Genomic DNA, 17,560 nt, shown 5'->3' with positions numbered 1-17,560 from the left:
CCCACCCCAGCTTAGTCTTCCCCCCAGGTTTGTTTGAAAGTGTCGAGAAGCAGCGACCGACCCTCTCCCTCTCCCTCTCCCTCTCTCTCTCTCTCTCTCTCTCCCTCTCCCCCTCTCCCTCCTCAGACTATTGTTGCATCTCGCCTCTAACTGGGTTCTCTCACTCCCCCGAGCACCAACAGGAGGAGGGGGAGCGGGGTTGGGAAAAGAAATAAAGCGAGCTCAGATCAGATGGAGGAAAAAAAAAAAAAAAAAAAAACCAGCAAGGAAAAAGAGACACTTAAAGGGAAAGAGTCGCCATGTTTAGCAGCTTTTTAAAAGATCTCGTCAATTTCACACAGAACGCACTCGCTGGGTCCCAGCCCTCGTCTTTTGTCCAATTCAGTCGCAGCAAAGATCTTTTGTTCTAACTCAGCGTGAAAAGAAAAACTTTCTTTAAATGCAATAAACTTAAACCAAACTCAAGACTCTAAACAGATCCTCCTCCGGCCACTCTAAACATATACAAGGGGTTTTGTTTTAACCGTTTGAAAAATTTTGGGTCCTGTTTTTCTGCCTCGCAGACCCCAAGCTCACTGCTGAAACTTAGAGAGAGTGAGAGAGAGATTTCCAACGTCTAGAACACATGCTTAAAGCATAATAAAACAGGGACTGTCTTTTGCTTTGAAAATCATAAATTATAATTTAATGCCAATAATAATTTACAACAAATGGCTGTTTACAATAAACTAACACAAAACAAACAAGGAAAAGGGCCTGTGTTTTACTTATTAGAGAAACTTCACACACTCACATGGATAGCACTTGCAAGAGGAGAAAAAAAACAACAACCTACAAAACCTCGATCTAGAGGTCAGCGATCTTCTGCCATAAGAACATACTTATATTTATGTATGTATATATCTACAGAAAGAAGCTGAGGGTCAGATGGAGAACTCCGCTCAAATGCACAAATCAGACAGATTTTTCTGGTCTACATGTATTGACTGGAACTGAGTATCAAAGTTTAATACACTTTACAAAATGATCCCTTTTCTTTCACATCCCCTTACCCACCACCCCCTTTTAAAATCAAACCACGGCACGGGATAGTGGTGGGGCTGCTGCAAAGCCTCAATAGGAACAAAAATTGCAAAAGCTCCCACACACCGAGCTTCCTCCGAACCAGGAAAAGAGAAAGAGGAAAAGACTCCAAATCAAGATACTTCCAAATCCGCACACCCTGTAAAGTTTCCTTCTTTCTTTCTCTTCCTTTTCTTAATTTGGCTTTTAAGGACAAAGGATCCCAAGAGCAGTACAGGCTGCATCTACACAATCTGAAATGTCAAAATGTCGACGTGTTTTTATGTACAGAACTCCAATGGAAAAGATTCCCTTGACCTGTGGTCATGCTCTCACAGAATGAACGTACGGGGGGAGGGGGGAGGAAGGCCAACTGCAAGTTATCATATATACATTAAAAATAAACCCTTCAGCCGCTCTAAGCTATACCACTGAATTTGAAATCCTCTCAACAACCACACTAGATGAGAACCACAGAATATTTTTAAAAATCACACCTACTTAAGGAAAAACTCATTGCAAACAACTGCCTTCTATTTACAAGGCTGTGATAGCCTGCTTGAACGGTCTTCTGCGTAACTGTCAGAAATGTACAAAACAGTATTTTTTTCCTGATCATAAAATAGATACTGATCTCAAGATTTCTAATACTTTTCACAATACCTTCCCTAAGCAGGCACTTAAGTGTGACAAATATAAGGGCCTTTTTTTTTCCTGGAAAATCCATTTTTAATTAAAAGAAGGATTAGGTGAATAGGGGTGGTTTACTATATCAGTATGGCACTTCCTAAACCATAGATAAACCATTAACTTCAGCTCCCCCCACACACACACCCAAATTAAACAGGCAAATACACTAGTCTACCTTTGAACAAACTGGCTGAGGGGAGTAAACAAATAGAGCCCCCGGCCCAGCTCAGTGAGAGCTCACAGGGGCTTCTCGAAGGAAAGACAGTGAGTGGGGACAGCCAAACAGGTTTCAGATATCAAATAATATTTTAATTTCTGAATACTTTCAATTTTCCTTGGAATATAACACACAAAGACTCGACCAAACAGTTCAGTTATTATAACTTTTACAGTATACAGAAATGTTGCACTTAAAAAAAAACCTTCAGTTTTTTTAAAACACAAACTGTAAACTCTAAGATACTGAATCAATCACGTTACCTATAAGTGCCAACAGTGTTATTTTGTCATGCTGATTTCAATGGTATTTTTTAAAAAGGGAAAATATCAACAATTATAATACAAAGGGTTTGCAAATATACAAACAGATATAGGATTTTCATAACAATTCAAGAAGTAAGCGGGACCCAATTCAAATTACAAAAGTTCACTTTTTATTCAAAACCTCAGCATGTGTCTTGGACACATTCCTTGGCTGCCAATAAATTCCACAGTTCATTCTCTTTCTTAAAATATTTTTAAAAAGCTAGGTTTGTCATGGTATCTTTTTTTGGGGGGGTGGGGAGGGTAGGGGAAGTTAAGTGTTGTATGTGGTTCCTCCAGTTCTCAAATTAGAGTGCTCAACTTCACCTAAAATTTTTGGTCACCACTTGTAAGTGCGTTTCCATCATCTTTGAGTTGCCTTTTAAAGTTTTATGTCTTCCTATGATATTTTCATGGACTGAGTTTTAATTCTTGCAGAACATATATTTTAAGGATACACAGTTTTTAAGAAGCCAAGATTATATCAAAACTTATTATAGAACCACAGAATAAACTGGTTTGGAACCAGAAAAGTACAAAAAAGAACAGCTAGAGGTACATAGACACAGGACAATTAATAATTTGGAAAAAAAAAGACTTACTTTCTCCATTCTGCTAATTTTTCTCCCAATCTCCTTAAATGCACTTTTAGCAATATTTTTCCAAAATTTACCAAAAAAAGAAAAAGACTAATTTCCTTTTTATACAAAAATGATAAGTAGCAAGTTGTTCTGAACGACACAGGAGTTTGTTTTTTTTAATGCATTCTGTAAAAGTTCATTTGACAGTCTTTTTTTTTTTGGAAATTCACAGTCCATTAAATTCTTCCCCTCTCTTCTTTTAGCAAACTTGTAACATCCTTTTATATCCTTTCTTAATAGAAGGAATTTAAGCAAACAAACCAGTCTTTTGCCTTTTCTTTCTCTCTGTTTCACTCCCCCTTCTTATCTTGATTTATTTATTTATTGAATTGCCATATACGGCCAGTTAAAACTGCTGCCGGACAGTAACATATCCCGGATGAGGGTTTCGATGGGGGTTTTACCTACCAAACGGACGAAAAACAATTGCTCTATGACTGAGGAGGAGACCGTGCGGAGGGAAGGGAGACGAAGCAAAAGCTTTCCGAATCGCGTTGGTTGGTTGGGGTACTGGCTCCTAACGTATTCTTCCAAAGCACACTGGGACTTTTCCTGCAAGCTTTCCACATGGGCTACATCAGAGAGACCACAGGCATCTGGAAGAAAGTTTAAAAAAAAAAGAAGAAGAAGACGAAGAATTCAGTCATCAGATTAAGAGGTCTGAAATGGGTCACATGAGGTGTGTGTACAGTGCTCTGTCAAACTGCCCCAACCGGAGTTGGAGCAAATGCCTACATACTGAAAACTGGGATGGAGGGGGTTGGGGGGGTGGGGATCGCAAGAGATGGTCCTGGGGTATTTGCTTTAAAATAAAAACACAGCTCAATGCGTTGCAGGCTTTCCCTGTCCGAGTCCTCAGGCTTGGTCACTGGGAGGCCCAAGCGAAGTGCATTGGGTAAATCTGGCCCAGGTCAGTAAACAGACAGACAAACAGATGAAACCAAAACTGCCAGTGCTCTGCCCCCTCCTCCTCTGTAAATAATAGTTTGGCTTATAATTATACAGTGTGGGGGGGGGCAACAACCTGGCCCAGCCCCGGGTAATGGCGCCCACGACCCAGCCTCAGATTCTCCCCAAAGAGGGCGACTCATTTTTCTCCAGTCTTTGAAACTGATTTAAGTGGCCCTTTAAAACTGATCTTGTCAGTTTAGCCTATTGAAGGGCAGCCATGCAAACTGTGATCTCTCTGTTCATTTGAGCTGTTTCTTTTCCCTCCTTTTCTTCTCTCTCCCTTTTTCTCCTACTACCAGCCCCCCCTTATTTATTTATTTTTTTTTACACCCAGGTCCCTGCAAGAAGAGACCCCTCCCCGTTATCTTCAGGAAAACACTTTTCTTTTTCGGATACGTGAAAATACAATAAGTGCCTTTGAAATGAGAGGCTTCTCAGTGAAGGCAGTGCAGGTTGTGACCTGACCTTTGGGGGCTCCCCAGGCAAGACGAGGGCTAACACATGCATACTGTGAATTCTTAAAGCAGATATTCAAAAAGAGCTGCCACCACGTCCACCCCAAGAAACAGAACACACATACAATCTCCTCATGTGTGGATCTAGGACTTTGCATGTATACAGAATGCATTGGTGTCTGTGATCAGGAATTAAAAGATCTGTTTGCATAGGACTCCTTCTTACAGCGGACTGTCTCAGAATCAGATAACAGGAACCTTTATCTCTTTGTGAGGTGATTTGCATTCTCCACACAGGCCTCTACATTTTGCAAATAGTAATAAATTAAACTGTTACGACAGTATCAGACATTTCTTTCCTTGGAAGACCAAGGGTAAGTCTAAGAGCTAACAAGGATATCAAGAAATGAACCACCACCCAGATGGTCTGGGAACTTGGGCTGGGTTAGGGTTTTGGGAAGGGGTGAAAGTGGCTATAGGCTAGGGGAAGATCCTGCCTGTACCTCTGCATCAGGCAAATGTTCTAGTTATGACAGGTCCCCCGAGAAAAATAATCCAGATCCAAGCCTCTGCATACAGCTCTTCCTTGCCCAGACACTGTCCTTTAATTGATTACCTAAGGACTTTCAAAGGCAGAATTTGGGGTGGCAGTGGAGGCGGTGGATTTTATGTGAAGAGCAGCAATATGTAAAAGACAGTGGGTTAAGGACTCAGAACCTGCAATAGATTCAGCTAATGACTTGGGCCCCCAGAATTCCTTGGAACAGTAAGGAAGAGACTGTGGATCTTTTTGTCTGCCACAGGAATTCCACAGCTCTCCTCGTGTCCTGATTACAAGCTGCAAAACCTGCAGTGGGTGACTAGGTTCCAAGCCCTACCCAGGTCCAGATGTTTGTTATCCTGAACTGGGAACCCCTTCCCCTCTCAGCCGTGACAAAGGGATCAGCTGACAACTTAGAACAGGAATGTGGAAGGGGTGATTTCCACCCACCTGGGCTCTGCTGAACTCAGCCTGGAGGCAGCCAAAAGGCTCAGGTGTGGCCCAAAGTGGTAAGCCAGACACCTTCAACAATCGTTTGGCCTCAAGAGTTAATTAATATTAGGTCTATTACTCACACAGGTTAAACTACCTGCAAACTAATTAGATTTCATAATGCAGTCAATGATGGTTTTATATCTCAAGCAATACTCATACCCAGCCCAAGTTGGCATACACTTTGGGTTATTTGAAAATTGCCTTAACTGTTTGCCTGGGCAGGGGAAGCGAGAGGCCAGAGTCTTCAACCCCCTACAGGCATTCTGAAGAGTTATGATGGCCCCTTTCTTCCTCTTGCCCCTTTCTGACAGCTCCTTCCCCTCTCCTGGCAGTCTGCATTGTTTTAATAAAAATATGATTTTGAAAATTGCTGCCCTCAGGTTGGATGTGCCTGGAGCTCCAACTCCTACTGAATTAGCAGGCAAACTTTTCCCCTGCAGGGATGATACCAAGACTGCTCCAGTGCCTAGGGGCATCTTCTAGAGGTTCAGCCAGGGTGACAGAGACAGCCATGGGGTAGAGGAGATTCCACAGGCTCAGCTGGCCCAGAGGGCCTGAGCTAAGGGAAGGAGCAGAAGCCTGCATCCTAGTCTGGTGGGAGGGGAACAGGCCTGAGAGGCTTCCCCATGGCCTATTTTGAGAGTCTGTGTCTGAAGCATCCTTCTTGCAACCCAGCCTTCCTCTCCTCTCCCCTCTCCCCAGGACAGGCCTGGTGGGGCCCCAACAGCTATGCAAAGTTCCCATTCCAAGTTGCACAGACAGTTTGGCTTTTTAAGGGGGAGGCTGGGCTAGTTCTGGGGGCTCCGAAGAGTTTAGGCCCTAATTCTGAGCTAGGAGCGCATGGGCATGAGAGGGCAGGGCTCCTTCCTACCTGAGGTGAACAGGACTATGGCCTTGAGGCAGCTGTACTCGGCGGAGTCGACGTGCAGCGCTTTGAGCTTCTCCACTTGCTCTTGGAAGATCCGTATGTGGTCCATAAAGGCGACCACCCGGTCGGCGGACATGGGCGAGGCGTGTAGGCCGGCGGCGGCCAGTAGCGGGGCGACGTGGAGGGGCATGGAGCACTGTGCCGCGTTCAGCACAAACAGCTCGCTCCAGGTGAGGCGAAGCAGGGCCACCTGGTCGGTGATCTGCAGGTCAGGGAAGAAGGGGATGTTCCGGGCCCACTCGACGGCGCTGAAGAGCATCCGCGCGGCCAGTTCGCAAATGTTCTCGATGCCCATGATGTTGTTGGGCTGCATGCACTGGCTGCCGAAGCGCGACGTGGGATAGGGTTCGGCGCGCAGCAGCAGAGAAATATATCCGGACAGGTACGAGTGGCAGTTGAGGGGGTCCCCGTTGGTCAGCGCAAACTGCCCGTGGGTCGGCTGGGTGGGCGGCATCCTGCCCCTCTGCACCGCTGCAGGGAGGAAAGGAGACACTCCGCAGTTAATGACCAGCTTCGTTCCCCTGCTCCCCCGTCAGGGTTTGCCCCAGCCCGACCCCCACCTGACCCAGACCCCGCGGGGCGCAGGAACAGGCAAGCCTGCCCCTCTCACCAGCGCGCTAGGGCCACAGACCTGGGAGTCGCCGGGAGCCCGGCTGCACTCCTCTCAAATCACCACCCAGGCAAGCTCTGGCGGCCAGGGCGGCACACTGGCCTCGGAGGCCCGCTCCGGGCTGGGCGGCCGAGGACCCAGAATTGGCCGCTTTGCCTCGCGGTCCCCGGCACGATGGGAGGGATGGAGCATTCTGGGGGCATCTTTCTTCCTTACTGCTAAACGGCTGATATTTTTTATTGATTGGAGGAGAGGGAGCGGGAGGGGCGAGGCTGGGGGGAGGGTGAGACGCTTTTGCAAAAGACATCAAGCTGCACCCCGGACGGCCTGTGGCCACCCCGGAACCGCTTTCCCCCAACCCCGCAACCCCAGCCCCGCGGGCCACCCCCGGTGAGAGACAAGCTGAGAACCGAGGTCTGGCGGCATCCTAATCGGTGTGCTCGGAGGAAGAGAGACGGAGGGAGAGGGCGGAGAGACAGGCCGGCCGAGGCGAGAGGAAGCCGGGGAGAGGCGGGGAGCGGGCGGCCGGCGCAGCCCGGGGAGGGCCGGGGAGGGCCGGGGAAAGCCGGCCAGGCTCGGGCACGAGCTGTTATCTGACGCCGGACGGGGAGAGTCGCTCTCGCAGAAACACAAAGAAACCGCGGCGTTCGCTCGCCCCAACCCGGAGCCCGCGCCCGGCGCCGAGCGCGCCATTGGCCGAGCACGGCTTGCGGCGCTCGGCGAATTTCGTATCACAAAGACCCAACTCGCTCAGAGCGAAAGCAGCCGCCCAGGGCCCCTCGCCCACCCTTCCCCTAACTCCCTATCGCGCTCTCCTCCTTTCAAAAGTGAAAGGAAAAAAGAAAACAGAGGTTTTTTTTTTTTTTTTTCAGCCGAATGTTAATCCACGGAGGGTCACATGAGTGCTGCCCGGGCGGCAGCGTTAATACGGCGAAGTGCGTAAAATTGCCATTTGTAATTTGAACCTCCTGTACAAAAGTACAATCTCAGGTTGTTGGGTTTTTTTTTTTTGGTTTTTTTTTTGAGCGGGTGGGGGCTGGGGAGGGGGTGGGGAGGAGGGACATGTGTTGAACATGCAGGAAAAACAAGGAGACAGAAAAAAAACTGAGAGGAAAGAGAAGTAAACCAGGCTTTAAAACAACAACAACAAACAACACCCCATCACTTGCAGAAAGGCGAACTCGAATGAACTGGCAGTCAATGCAAAGAAAATTAAAAGAGCCCGAAGAGAGAGTAGAAGAGGAAATCAGTCGGCCAAAGCATGCGGATTTGGGGATCTGGGTTCCAATGCAGAACTTGCTTCTAGTATAAAACCCCTTTCAGCTGCAATACGAAGAGAAGAGCTTGGGGCTTCCGTGTCCTTACCCAGAGCAGGCTAGCCAAACGCACCCAGGGCCCCGGGACCCCAGGCGAGGGGGGTAGAAATGAGAGGCCAATACCTTCCCGTCTCATGCCCACTTTGAGGCACTTTTTGAGGCGGCAGTACTGGCACTGGTTGCGGTGGTGCTGGTCGATGGGACAGTTCCGGTTGGCGCGGCACGTGTAGCTCAGGTTCCTCCGCACGCTGCGCTTGAAGAAGCTCTTGCAGCCCTCGCACGTGAACTGGCCGTAGTGCTTGCCGCTCGACTTGTCCCCGCACACCACGCACTCGATGTGCTGCTGCTGCTGCTGCTTGTCACCGCCCGGACCGCCAGGGCCGCCCTGGCCGCCGGCCGCCGTCTGGGCCGGCGTGCTGGCCGGGCCCCCTTGGCCGGGCGTCTGTGGCGTGTGCGGGGCGCCGGGCGGCGGGCCGGGCACAGGCGGCGCCTGCGAGGCCTGGCTGCCCTGAGAGCCGGGCACCTCGTCCTGGGGGTCGCGCCACGTGCTGACTACCATTGCCATATCTATGGGGGCCGCGTCCGGACTTCCTGCTCCCCTGGCTGCTGGCGGCGGCGGCTCCCGGGTCTCGGGCTCCGGCGCGCCGCCTTTTGTGTGTGCAAGGGTGCGAGAGGGCGCCCCGGGTGGCTCGGGGTCTGGTTGGTTGAGGTTGGTTAGTTTTTCCTTTTTTGTTTCTGCTTTGCAAAGTTTTGTCGATTGCTTGTCTGGCCCGGTGTGTTTGTTTTGTTTGTTTCTCTCGGCTCAGCTTTGTTGCTTTCGGGGGGCTTTCCGCCGGGAGGGGAGGGGATGGGGCCGGGGGAGAGCAAGTGGGAGCAGAACGTGGAGAGAGAGGGAGGGGAGGGAGAGCTGCAAGTCGATTGTCTGGCTTCAAGACAGAAGTAAGAGGCAAAAAAAAAAAAAAAATCTCTCCAAAGATCTCCCTCGCTCTCACTCTCTCCCTCCCTCTCTCGTTCACTCTCTCGCTCTCAGAGCTGGTGTGCAGCCGAGGAGTTGGAGGAGGAGGAGGAAGAGGAGGAGGAGGAGGAGGTGGAGGAGGAGAGGCGACTGTCCGGGGGCCAAGTCCAGGGCAGCCCACAGTCAGCCATTCAGGAAAGCCATCGAAATCAGGAGGACTAGGAGAGCAGAGGCGCCGGTCTCGGGCGCACCCAGAGAGCCAGGCAGGCCGGGGCGGAGGCCGGCGGCCCACGGAGTGGCCGGAGCGCTGCCCGGGTCCGGGGGAATCAGCATGAAAGTGGTCCGCGTCGGGCGCTGCGCGGCGTCGTCCTGGCGCTGGGCCGCCGCCGCCGCCTGCCACAGGCGCCCGGCGCGCGCCTCGCTTGCTCCGGCCGCCGCCGCCCGCTTTCGCCGGATAGAGGCCGCTCGCCGCTCCCTGCGGGCCGCCTGGGCCGCCGCCGCCGCTGGAGCCGCCGCCGCCGCCGCCGAAGCCGCCGGGTCGGGCCCGGAGCCGCCGCGTCTAGCGCCGCCGCCGCCGCTGAAGCCGCTGCTGCCGCCGCCGGAGCCGCTGCTGCTGCTGCTGCCGCCGCCGCCGCCTCACACACATAGGGAAAGAGTCAACTCGCCGGCGGCGGGGGAGAAATGATAAAAGAGAGAGAGGAGGGCAGATCACCACCTAGAAGCACATCCTTCGTGCGCAGAGGGGGGAGGAAAAGACGGAGAGAAAGAATGAAAGAGGGGAAAAAAGGCAGCACGGCACCCGGAGAAAGAAGACAACTCGGGGAGAGGAGGAGGAGGAGAAGAAAACACACACGCGCGCACGCACACACACACCGCGGAGAGAAAAGAACAGAGAATCAAAGTGATCAAATATGCTAAAAAGGGGGGCGCGGGAGGGAATGCGATTTATAGGCGCCGGGGCTGGCAGAAGTGGCTTCTCCGCGATCAGCTCACTGAGCTCTCTATATAGTGAACTTTGACACGACTGCTGCAACTTAGCGCACGTTGCCATGGCGACGGCGCGCCTTATAAGGCAGCAGCCGGGGTTGGCCTGGCCAGGCGCGCGCGCACCGCCCCCTCGCAGTCATTGGCCGGAGCGCGGCGGCCCCGCCATGGCGGCCGCGGGCTCAGCCCGGTCCTAGCGCGAGCAGTGTCGCGGCCCTGGCGCGGGGGGCGAAGGGGGGCGGGGAGGGGGCGGCTGTGCCGCCGCCACTGCCAAGCGGGGGATGGGCCCACACTGGCCCCGGGCGCGCGGCCACGGCTCTGTCCGCACCCCGCACCCGAGGTTTCCGCTCCAGAGGGGAGAGGACCGCGGCGCGCACACACAACGCCTCTTAAAGGCTCCGCGAGAGGCTTTGGATGGAATCGAGGACTTCGACTCTCGCAACTTGGCGATGCCACCAAATCCGTTGTTCGCGCACCACCCGGGACTCCCAGCGCATCTTTATGCCCACAGTACCAGAGAAAGAGAAAAGTTCCCCGGTTTCTTTGCAGAGGGGTAGTGGGTGAGGATGGGAAGGTGCCTCGAGCCGAGCTTGCAGGCATTTTCCAAACGAAACATTTGGTCAAATCCGGGTGATGGTAGACCCTTCCCTTAGTCTACTCTGATCACTTGCTTGGTTTGGTGGCTATTTTTTTTCTTCCATCCTTCCTTCCTTCCTTTCTTCCTTTCTTTCTTTCTTTCTTTTTCTTTCTTTCTTTCTTTCTTTTCTTCCTTTCTTTCTTTCTTTCTTTTCTTCCTTCCTTCCTTCCTTTCTTTCTTTCTTTCTCTCTCTCTCTTTCGTTTTTTTAGAGAAAAGGAGCCGTCAGTGGCTGTGTTTTCCTTGTAGGGTTAACATTTCACAGGAATGTGGCCTGACATTTTAATTGCTCAAATAAAGCATCTCGGATGCTGAGAAGCAGAAATAGACTTCATCTCATTGTCATGATGCAATTAAAATCAATTTTCTTCAACTTTATCCTCTCTCGTTAGTTTCAGCTAACTCCCAAGCCCACGTCCTGCCACACACCCAGTCGTGGTGAGAGGTGAAAAGACCTTTCTGCCCGCTGATGGACAAGCGGAGGCAGCCTCCCAGCGTCCCCTGTGCATACCCTCTGTACACATATGTAAGCGCACATATATCAGATGCGCATTTGTCAATGTACACAGACAAAGGCTTCAGCGACTATGCTTCTAGGTAATAGAACAGTTGAGTACGACTTCATTGTTCCTCAAGTTCCTTTTAAGCATTCATACAGTCATTAAAACACACCCAGAGATTCTGCCCCAAATTGGGAATAATAACAAGTACAACTCACAGGAATCACGCACAAGCCATATTCTTCCTCAGGAGATTCACTGCAATGAGAACAACTTCATCTCCTGTGCCATTCTGCTCAATGTGTTAAAATCATCAAGCCAGTTATGTCTCTGAATTCCAGGGCTTTTGGTTTTAAACATCAAACATCTAGAATTGCCCCTCAGAACACACTGTATTCCAAATCAGTAACCTGTCTGTTGGATTTTGACCAGTTAGTGGATTATGATTATTCAAAATTTATAGAACAAAACTGTGACTCCATCATACAGTCTTTGCACCAAGAAAAAACTGTAGACTGGTAATGCAACCAGGTTTATGAACAAGATATTTTACACAAAACATGTTGAGCTTCAGGAAACATGAACACAAAGAGTAAATTAATGACCATAGGAAAGCATCCTTGATAGTTTAAAAAATCGGAGTGATGAAGGATTAAAAAATAATAAACCATACATATAACTGACATGTATAGATTGCACTTTGCACTCAATACCCTTTACACACATGGGGAGAATACGAGGTAGGAACTAAATGAAGATGTAGGCAGATAGGCACTAGTTTATAGGGAAGGAAAGATTCTCCTTATGCTTCATTCTTGAAACCTCCTTAGCCCTCACCCTTCCTCCGCTGAAATCACATATTTCACTAAGGCTGCAGGTGCTGGGATTATTTGGAAGTTGTTAAAAAAGAACTATAGTGGACACTGAGCTATCATAAACCTGGTGTGTAATGAGATTGCCATAGAGCAAAGCCAGGCAGAAAATTTCAGGTTGATTAGAGACACAATATAACTTTCTCCTAAAGAGGACGAGAAGGATGGAAAAGAAATCATTTCGGAGAAGGCTGTGCTTTTTTTTTTTTTTACTCTTTTTCTTTTCAACCTCTATGATTTGAGGAATTTCCTAATGCTACAAATGTCAGTAGATTAGGGGCAAACTCAGCAGAGATGTGGTAGGGCTGGGGTTGAGATAGAAAATCTAATGGGCATCCCCATCTCAATTTAATAGAAGATATAACTGATTATAAGGAAATCCTAAACTCGCCTCTTGGGTGCAGACACTTCCATGGCAAGATCACCTTTTACAAACATGCAGTCGGAAATTTTTGAGGAAGAAGAGCTTCTCCAGGACACTTTGAGATTTTTGGTATTTGAAGTACGCTCTGATGGCTTCAGATTTAAAATGAAGGATTTCCCAACCATCTCCTACAGCTCTGGATCCTGATAGGCATACAACCACAGGGCTGCCAATAAGTCAGAGGTGTTTTACTCTGTATTTTAGGACTCATTCAGTTATGGGGGTGCTATTAAAAAGCCAAAAAACAAAAACAACAAAAAAATGACCATTTCAATTGTAGTTAATTTATTGTATAGAAGAAGAGAGAAGACTGCAGACTGAGAAGAAAAACAAGGAGAAAATATTTTAAAATGTCTTCTTCTGAGATGCTCATATTCCTTGATTAAAACAGCTCTAAGGCTAAAAGATAAATATCAATATGTTGTTACTGTTTTTTTTTTTAAAGAAAATCCAGCCCAGTCTTTTATTGTAGATGTAAATTTATTTTAATGAGAAGAATGGCAAGCTTTAATTTGGCCGGAGAAAGTTGAAAAAACATTTGTTTTACTGTAGGGGGAAAAAAAGCCACCCAGGAATATGATTTTCTTCCAGAAAGTGGCTGTAATTCTCCACAAATTAAATCATAATATGAATACAGACCTCAGCAAATGTCGAGATTAACTCTGAACTCAGTAGAAACCAGTTCTGTCCACCAGGATTCATTGAATTCCTCCTTCCCCTCAATCTAGTCCGTGTGTGTTTTTCTCTTCCACCACACTGGAGCTCCATGAATAGAGAAAGGGGCTTCCATTGTGTCTCTCTGAACTTCCAAGTCAATGCAATTTTTAACCACTGGCTTGTGGTACTTTGAAAATCACCAGGGGCTGTCAGAGTTGGGTCCTCTGAAAAATTTACAGTGCTAAATCAGAGCATATGCTGGGAGGGAAAAAATTGCTTAAGATTGGAGCAAGTACAGTATCTGTCTGCCCCCTAGTGTAAGAGTCCTCGCTGCCTAAAACGCAACTTTAAAAGAAAAGAGCTCTTAAAGGGAAACGACTTTGAGCTCACGTAGGCATAGCAGAATGAAACTTCTGTACATTTTAATCTGAATAATTCTTCAGGGTTTAAAATTAATTGGCTCTGGCTTGGTTGGACCGGACTCCGATCTCGCCACCTCTGCGTTTCCTGAGTCACTGCCGGAGAGGTGATGATTTTTTTTTTTTTTTTCTGAACTGGGTTTATGCGCGTCCCCCTCACCCCCTCCTCTCTTTTTTCTTTCTCTGTCTCTGTCGTCTCTCTCGCTGGCTTTTTAAAAATGAGGAACCGTTCCTTGAACGTTCTGGACAGAGCACAGAATTGCTTAAGTCAGCCCGACACGGTTGTAATAGACAGCAAAAAGGTAAACGTTTGCCTGAAATCCGCACGCCAGCTCCACTACCCCGCCCGATGGTGAGTACCCTTCTCGTTGCGATTCTCCTAGCTTAACCGAGCGCTCTGCTCCCCGAGCCGCGGGCGAGGGCGCCGGGCAGAGCTTTTCTCCCTCCCTGCCTGGCCGGATGTCAGTTGCACAAGGTTGCAAAATACAGCGCAGAGGCAGATCGAACAGTAAATTCTGACGCTTAGTGCGAGCCTAGCAGCTCCTTTGCTAGAAAACCGAGTCGTCTATTGCTTGGAAAAACACGCTTATAGGACTGGTTTTTAGTTTGCTCTAGCGAAGGAAATGAGTTTGAGGAGATGGGAGGCACCGCAGTCTTTACGCTTCGGTTTAATCATATTTTGGCAGCTTCGCAATTGTATTTTCCCCTTCTCCCCGCCCCCCACCACCTCTCCTACCGCACACATGTAATAAAATATGGCAAGGCATTGAATTGACTGTCCCCCCTTCCCCGAACACCTTAAACCACAGTCCTAGGCATTTCATACACGTTAGCAATCCGATTTTTTGAAAATCCCCAAGTCATCCCCAACCCCACACAGCACAAGGAGGAAAGTGAGAAAGGAGAGAGAGAGAGAGAAAAAAATACTGTAAGTAAACATACCAAAACCATATTTGCCTTGTTCAAGGTCCCAAACCGCTTGCATCTTCCTTCTAAACTGGAATAACTCTCCTTTAGTTTGGCGGGTGAAATAAATGCTTTGTTGGCCCCCTGAAAAGATGTGTCTTTGATAATTAAAGAGAATCTCCTCCTCGGTGTTTATCTAAGCGATTGTGCAAACTGATAAAAAGTAGGCACTAGCCTGCAGGGAAAAAGAGGAAAGGTGAAGGGAGAGATCTTCCACCTCAGGGAAGTGCTTCCCCATGTATTAGGCGCTCTCAGCCTTGGAAAGCCCTGCACAGTAACTTTAGAGAGACGAGGTTTCAGGGAGCTTTGTACATAGCTGCTGAGGAATGCAAGCCTCGCCTTTAAGAAAAAAAACCCCAAACCGTAGGTAGGAGATGTCTGGAGTGATCCTTGTCTCTCATCTCATTCCTTAGAAGGAAGAGTGCGTTGTTACACCTTGTTTGGGGCTGGAAAGACGAGACTTTAAAAACACCCGTCCAATTGAAAAAAATCTCCCAACTTAATGAGTTTAGTCGGAGGCTGGAGCTAACGGCTCAGCCTCAGCAGAAAACCGCCAACAACTATAGGCGATACTGCAGAGCAAAGACGACCCAAGGCACAGCCAAATTCCACTGTTTGGGGTCGAGAGGGATGGAGGCTAATCCTAAAGCAAGTTGGAAAAAAACAGAGGTGGGAGAGGAGGGGAAAAAAGCAGCAGCCTCGCAGACTGGCAGACAGGCTCCCCTCACCCTAGATCAAAGATAGAACTTGAAACAGGAGGGCAACATCTTTCCTAGGAATCCGTTGAAATCCTCATTTTCTACTTTTAACTCAACCCCCCCCCCAAGTGATTTTTCCTTCTCCCCTGCGGATTCATGTCCCCCCTTCCCAGTTCCCCTTCTAGAACTTTCCTGAAGAGGAAACCTATTTCTTTGGGGGGAGGGGTTTCCCCACTTTCTGTCTTCAGATAATGCATGCTTAATTCACCCCCTCTCTACATCCACCTCCCAAAATGAATAAAGGAAGCAGGAATACAGTAACTAGCAAAATTTGAGAATAAACTATGCTTCCCCTCGCAGTTTAATACCGTTTTAACTAATGGAATTTTTTTGTTTTGTTTTAAGAGAAGAATAATGGGGAAACACGGATCTTTTATTTTAGGAAACTGTTATGGTAAGATGTATGTCAGACTTGACAAATGGAACTAACCCTCTTCGGCTGCTTCTTGTCCTTGTCTTAAACAGGAATTAAGTTAAACACAGTGCTGAATGTTAATTACATGTTTACTGGCTAATGAAAATTACAAATAGTTTTGCCACCTCAAACAATGATGAAAACTCTGAAGACACTGTAATTATATACTTTGAGGGAAATAACTCAGAATATTGATCATAAGAAGTGTAAATCTTTTTTTAACTATTCATTAATACCATAAATATGGGCTACAGAAGTTTTTCCTTGTGGTTTGTCTCATCAGTTATACGAGTGGATGGATGGTGAGGCTTCTCTGGGGAGGTGATGAACTCATTCTCTTATAGAAGGAGGCCACTTGTGTAACTGGGGATGCCCCCCTCCCTTTCACCCCCGCCCCCTTTAACCCCAGCAGAAGGTCGAGGGATAGTTGAACAGGGGGGCCGGGCTCAGGGCAGGTGAAGGTGATCACAGCTCAGCCTGTTTCCTCCCCTCCCCTCGTCCTCCTCTCTCCTCCTCTCCCTCCTCCCTTTCCTGCCAGGTCTGATCGATGACTGCCTTCCCCAGCCAGGGCGCCTGTCGGATAACCTGGTGTTTGGGTTCCTAATGGAGGACAACTCACCGCTACCCAGCGATGCAGCCCTGACAACCCAAGTTCCCTGCTTTAGAGGTGGCTAGGGCAGTTCATTGCAAAAGAAGAAGAAAAAAAAAGTTGAGTGAGGTATTACTGGGTAAGGTGGCTCAGGCGGCTGAACCAGAACTGGTTTCCCTGGGTTTGGGAGTAGAGAAATATTTTGCTGTTTTGTTTTAACTCTGGCCTGGGTTGTAGCTTTGCACTCTGCAGTGTGGCAGCCACTTCGATCTTGGGGGTCAAAGGTGAGGGCTGCACTAACCCTAAAAGCCTGGTCCGGCCTGGCCAGAAGGCCGAGCCCACAGAGGAGTGGGGGCTTGTCAGCCACGCCGCCTGACGCTTTGGAGAGGGTGCCAGTGAAACCCGCATGGGGGGGGGGCACAGAACCGAGAGCGGGTTTTAAGTGCAATATTGAAGGTTTTTAAAAAGTGCCCTAGGCTTGTGGGACTGGAGTCCTCTTTTTCCCTGAGAATTCCCAAGGCTCTGGTCTTTGTCTTAGAAGGAATGGAGTTTCTGAATGGTGTGAAAGGGACAGAGAGGGTCGCTTCAAATCGATTTTACTTGTCCTTTCTGTCTTTTCGGATCAACGCCCTTCAATGGGCACAGAGGTGCTCTTTCAACCAAAAACTTGTGCTACATTTTCTGCCTGTATTGGTGCTAAATACAATAAGCACTGGGCAGATTTTTTTCTTTGCTTTCCAAAGCAAGAAAGCACCCTAATTAAATTGTTTTATATGGACAGTCAAGACGGACCAATTAAGTATGCATTAGTATAAAGATATAGTCTGCAGATAAAGTGGTTTAGAAAATCACGTGTGCGACAAAGGAGAGGGTGCTAGCGCTGGGGAGGGGTGCGTGAACCAGCGATGTGGCTCACCTCCCTCCCTGGACCCGGGGGGAATTGCAGAAGCCTCGGCCTCAGGTGAGAGGGGATCAGGGCCGCTAACAGGTGGGCAACAGTGTTGGAGTTTTTCAGGCCCGTGCCCCTGACTGCAGAGCGGTGGAGCCCAGGGGGTTAGTATCTTTCACATCTTCCTCCTCTGACAAGGCAGCGGCCCGAGGTGGTGGGTCTGTAGGAGGGGGCGAGAGCGTGTCATGCCTTACTCCAGGTCGGCCCATTGCCTGGTGTCTAGATT

General features: G+C 48.7%; 2 protein-coding genes across 11 annotated transcripts in view; one reads left to right on the top strand and one right to left on the bottom strand.

Moving 5' to 3' along the window:
* Positions 1 to 666: 666 nt before the first annotated feature.
* NR2F2 (nuclear receptor subfamily 2 group F member 2) lies at positions 667 to 17,424 on the bottom strand. Of its 3 annotated transcripts, none has more exons than XM_079911969.1 (3): positions 14,600 to 17,424; positions 6,229 to 6,756; positions 667 to 3,511 (listed from the first exon to the last, which is right to left on the bottom strand). In XM_079911969.1, exons 1-3 carry the CDS (start codon positions 14,640 to 14,642, stop codon positions 3,237 to 3,239), a joined length of 846 nt encoding a protein of 281 aa, XP_079768095.1. In that variant the 5' UTR covers positions 14,643 to 17,424; the 3' UTR covers positions 667 to 3,236. The 3 variants fall into 3 exon arrangements, with proteins under 3 accessions (XP_079768095.1, XP_079768094.1, XP_079768096.1); XM_079911968.1 differs by lacking the exon at positions 14,600 to 17,424 and adding an exon at positions 8,335 to 9,080; XM_079911970.1 differs by lacking the exon at positions 14,600 to 17,424 and adding an exon at positions 6,917 to 7,125.
* LOC307181524 (uncharacterized protein) overlaps positions 13,070 to 17,560 on the top strand; it is an 82,579-nt gene continuing 78,088 nt past the window's right edge. For 6 of the 8 annotated variants that reach the window (XR_013826943.1, XM_079911972.1, XM_079911973.1 and 3 more), the window contains exon 1: positions 13,778 to 14,009. Coding sequence is in view for 5 of the 8 variants with exons in the window: in XM_079911972.1 (XP_079768098.1) it covers positions 13,801 to 14,009 (209 nt within the window). In the remaining 3 variants the exon portion in view is untranslated. The other 2 variants (XM_079911976.1, XM_079911978.1) reach the window with 2 other exon arrangements.

This window comes from Stenella coeruleoalba, assembly GCF_951394435.1.
Source record: "Stenella coeruleoalba genome assembly, chromosome: 2".
NCBI lineage: Eukaryota > Metazoa > Chordata > Mammalia > Artiodactyla > Delphinidae > Stenella > Stenella coeruleoalba.
The sequence above is the reverse complement of the archived record's forward strand: the minus strand, read 5'-3'. Positions and strand labels throughout refer to the sequence as shown.

Excerpts from the sequence above, each read along its gene's own strand:
- NR2F2 (XM_079911968.1), bottom strand. The coding sequence starts at position 8,776 with ATGGCAATGGTAGTCAGCACGTGGCGCGACCCCCAGGACGAGGTGCCC. Across the intron at positions 6,757-8,334 it reads AGTGGGCATGAGACGGGAAG|CGGTGCAGAGGGGCAGGATG; the intron begins GTATTGGCCTCT and ends TCCTCCCTGCAG. Across the intron at positions 3,512-6,228 it reads CATAGTCCTGTTCACCTCAG|ATGCCTGTGGTCTCTCTGAT; the intron begins GTAGGAAGGAGC and ends ACTTTCTTCCAG.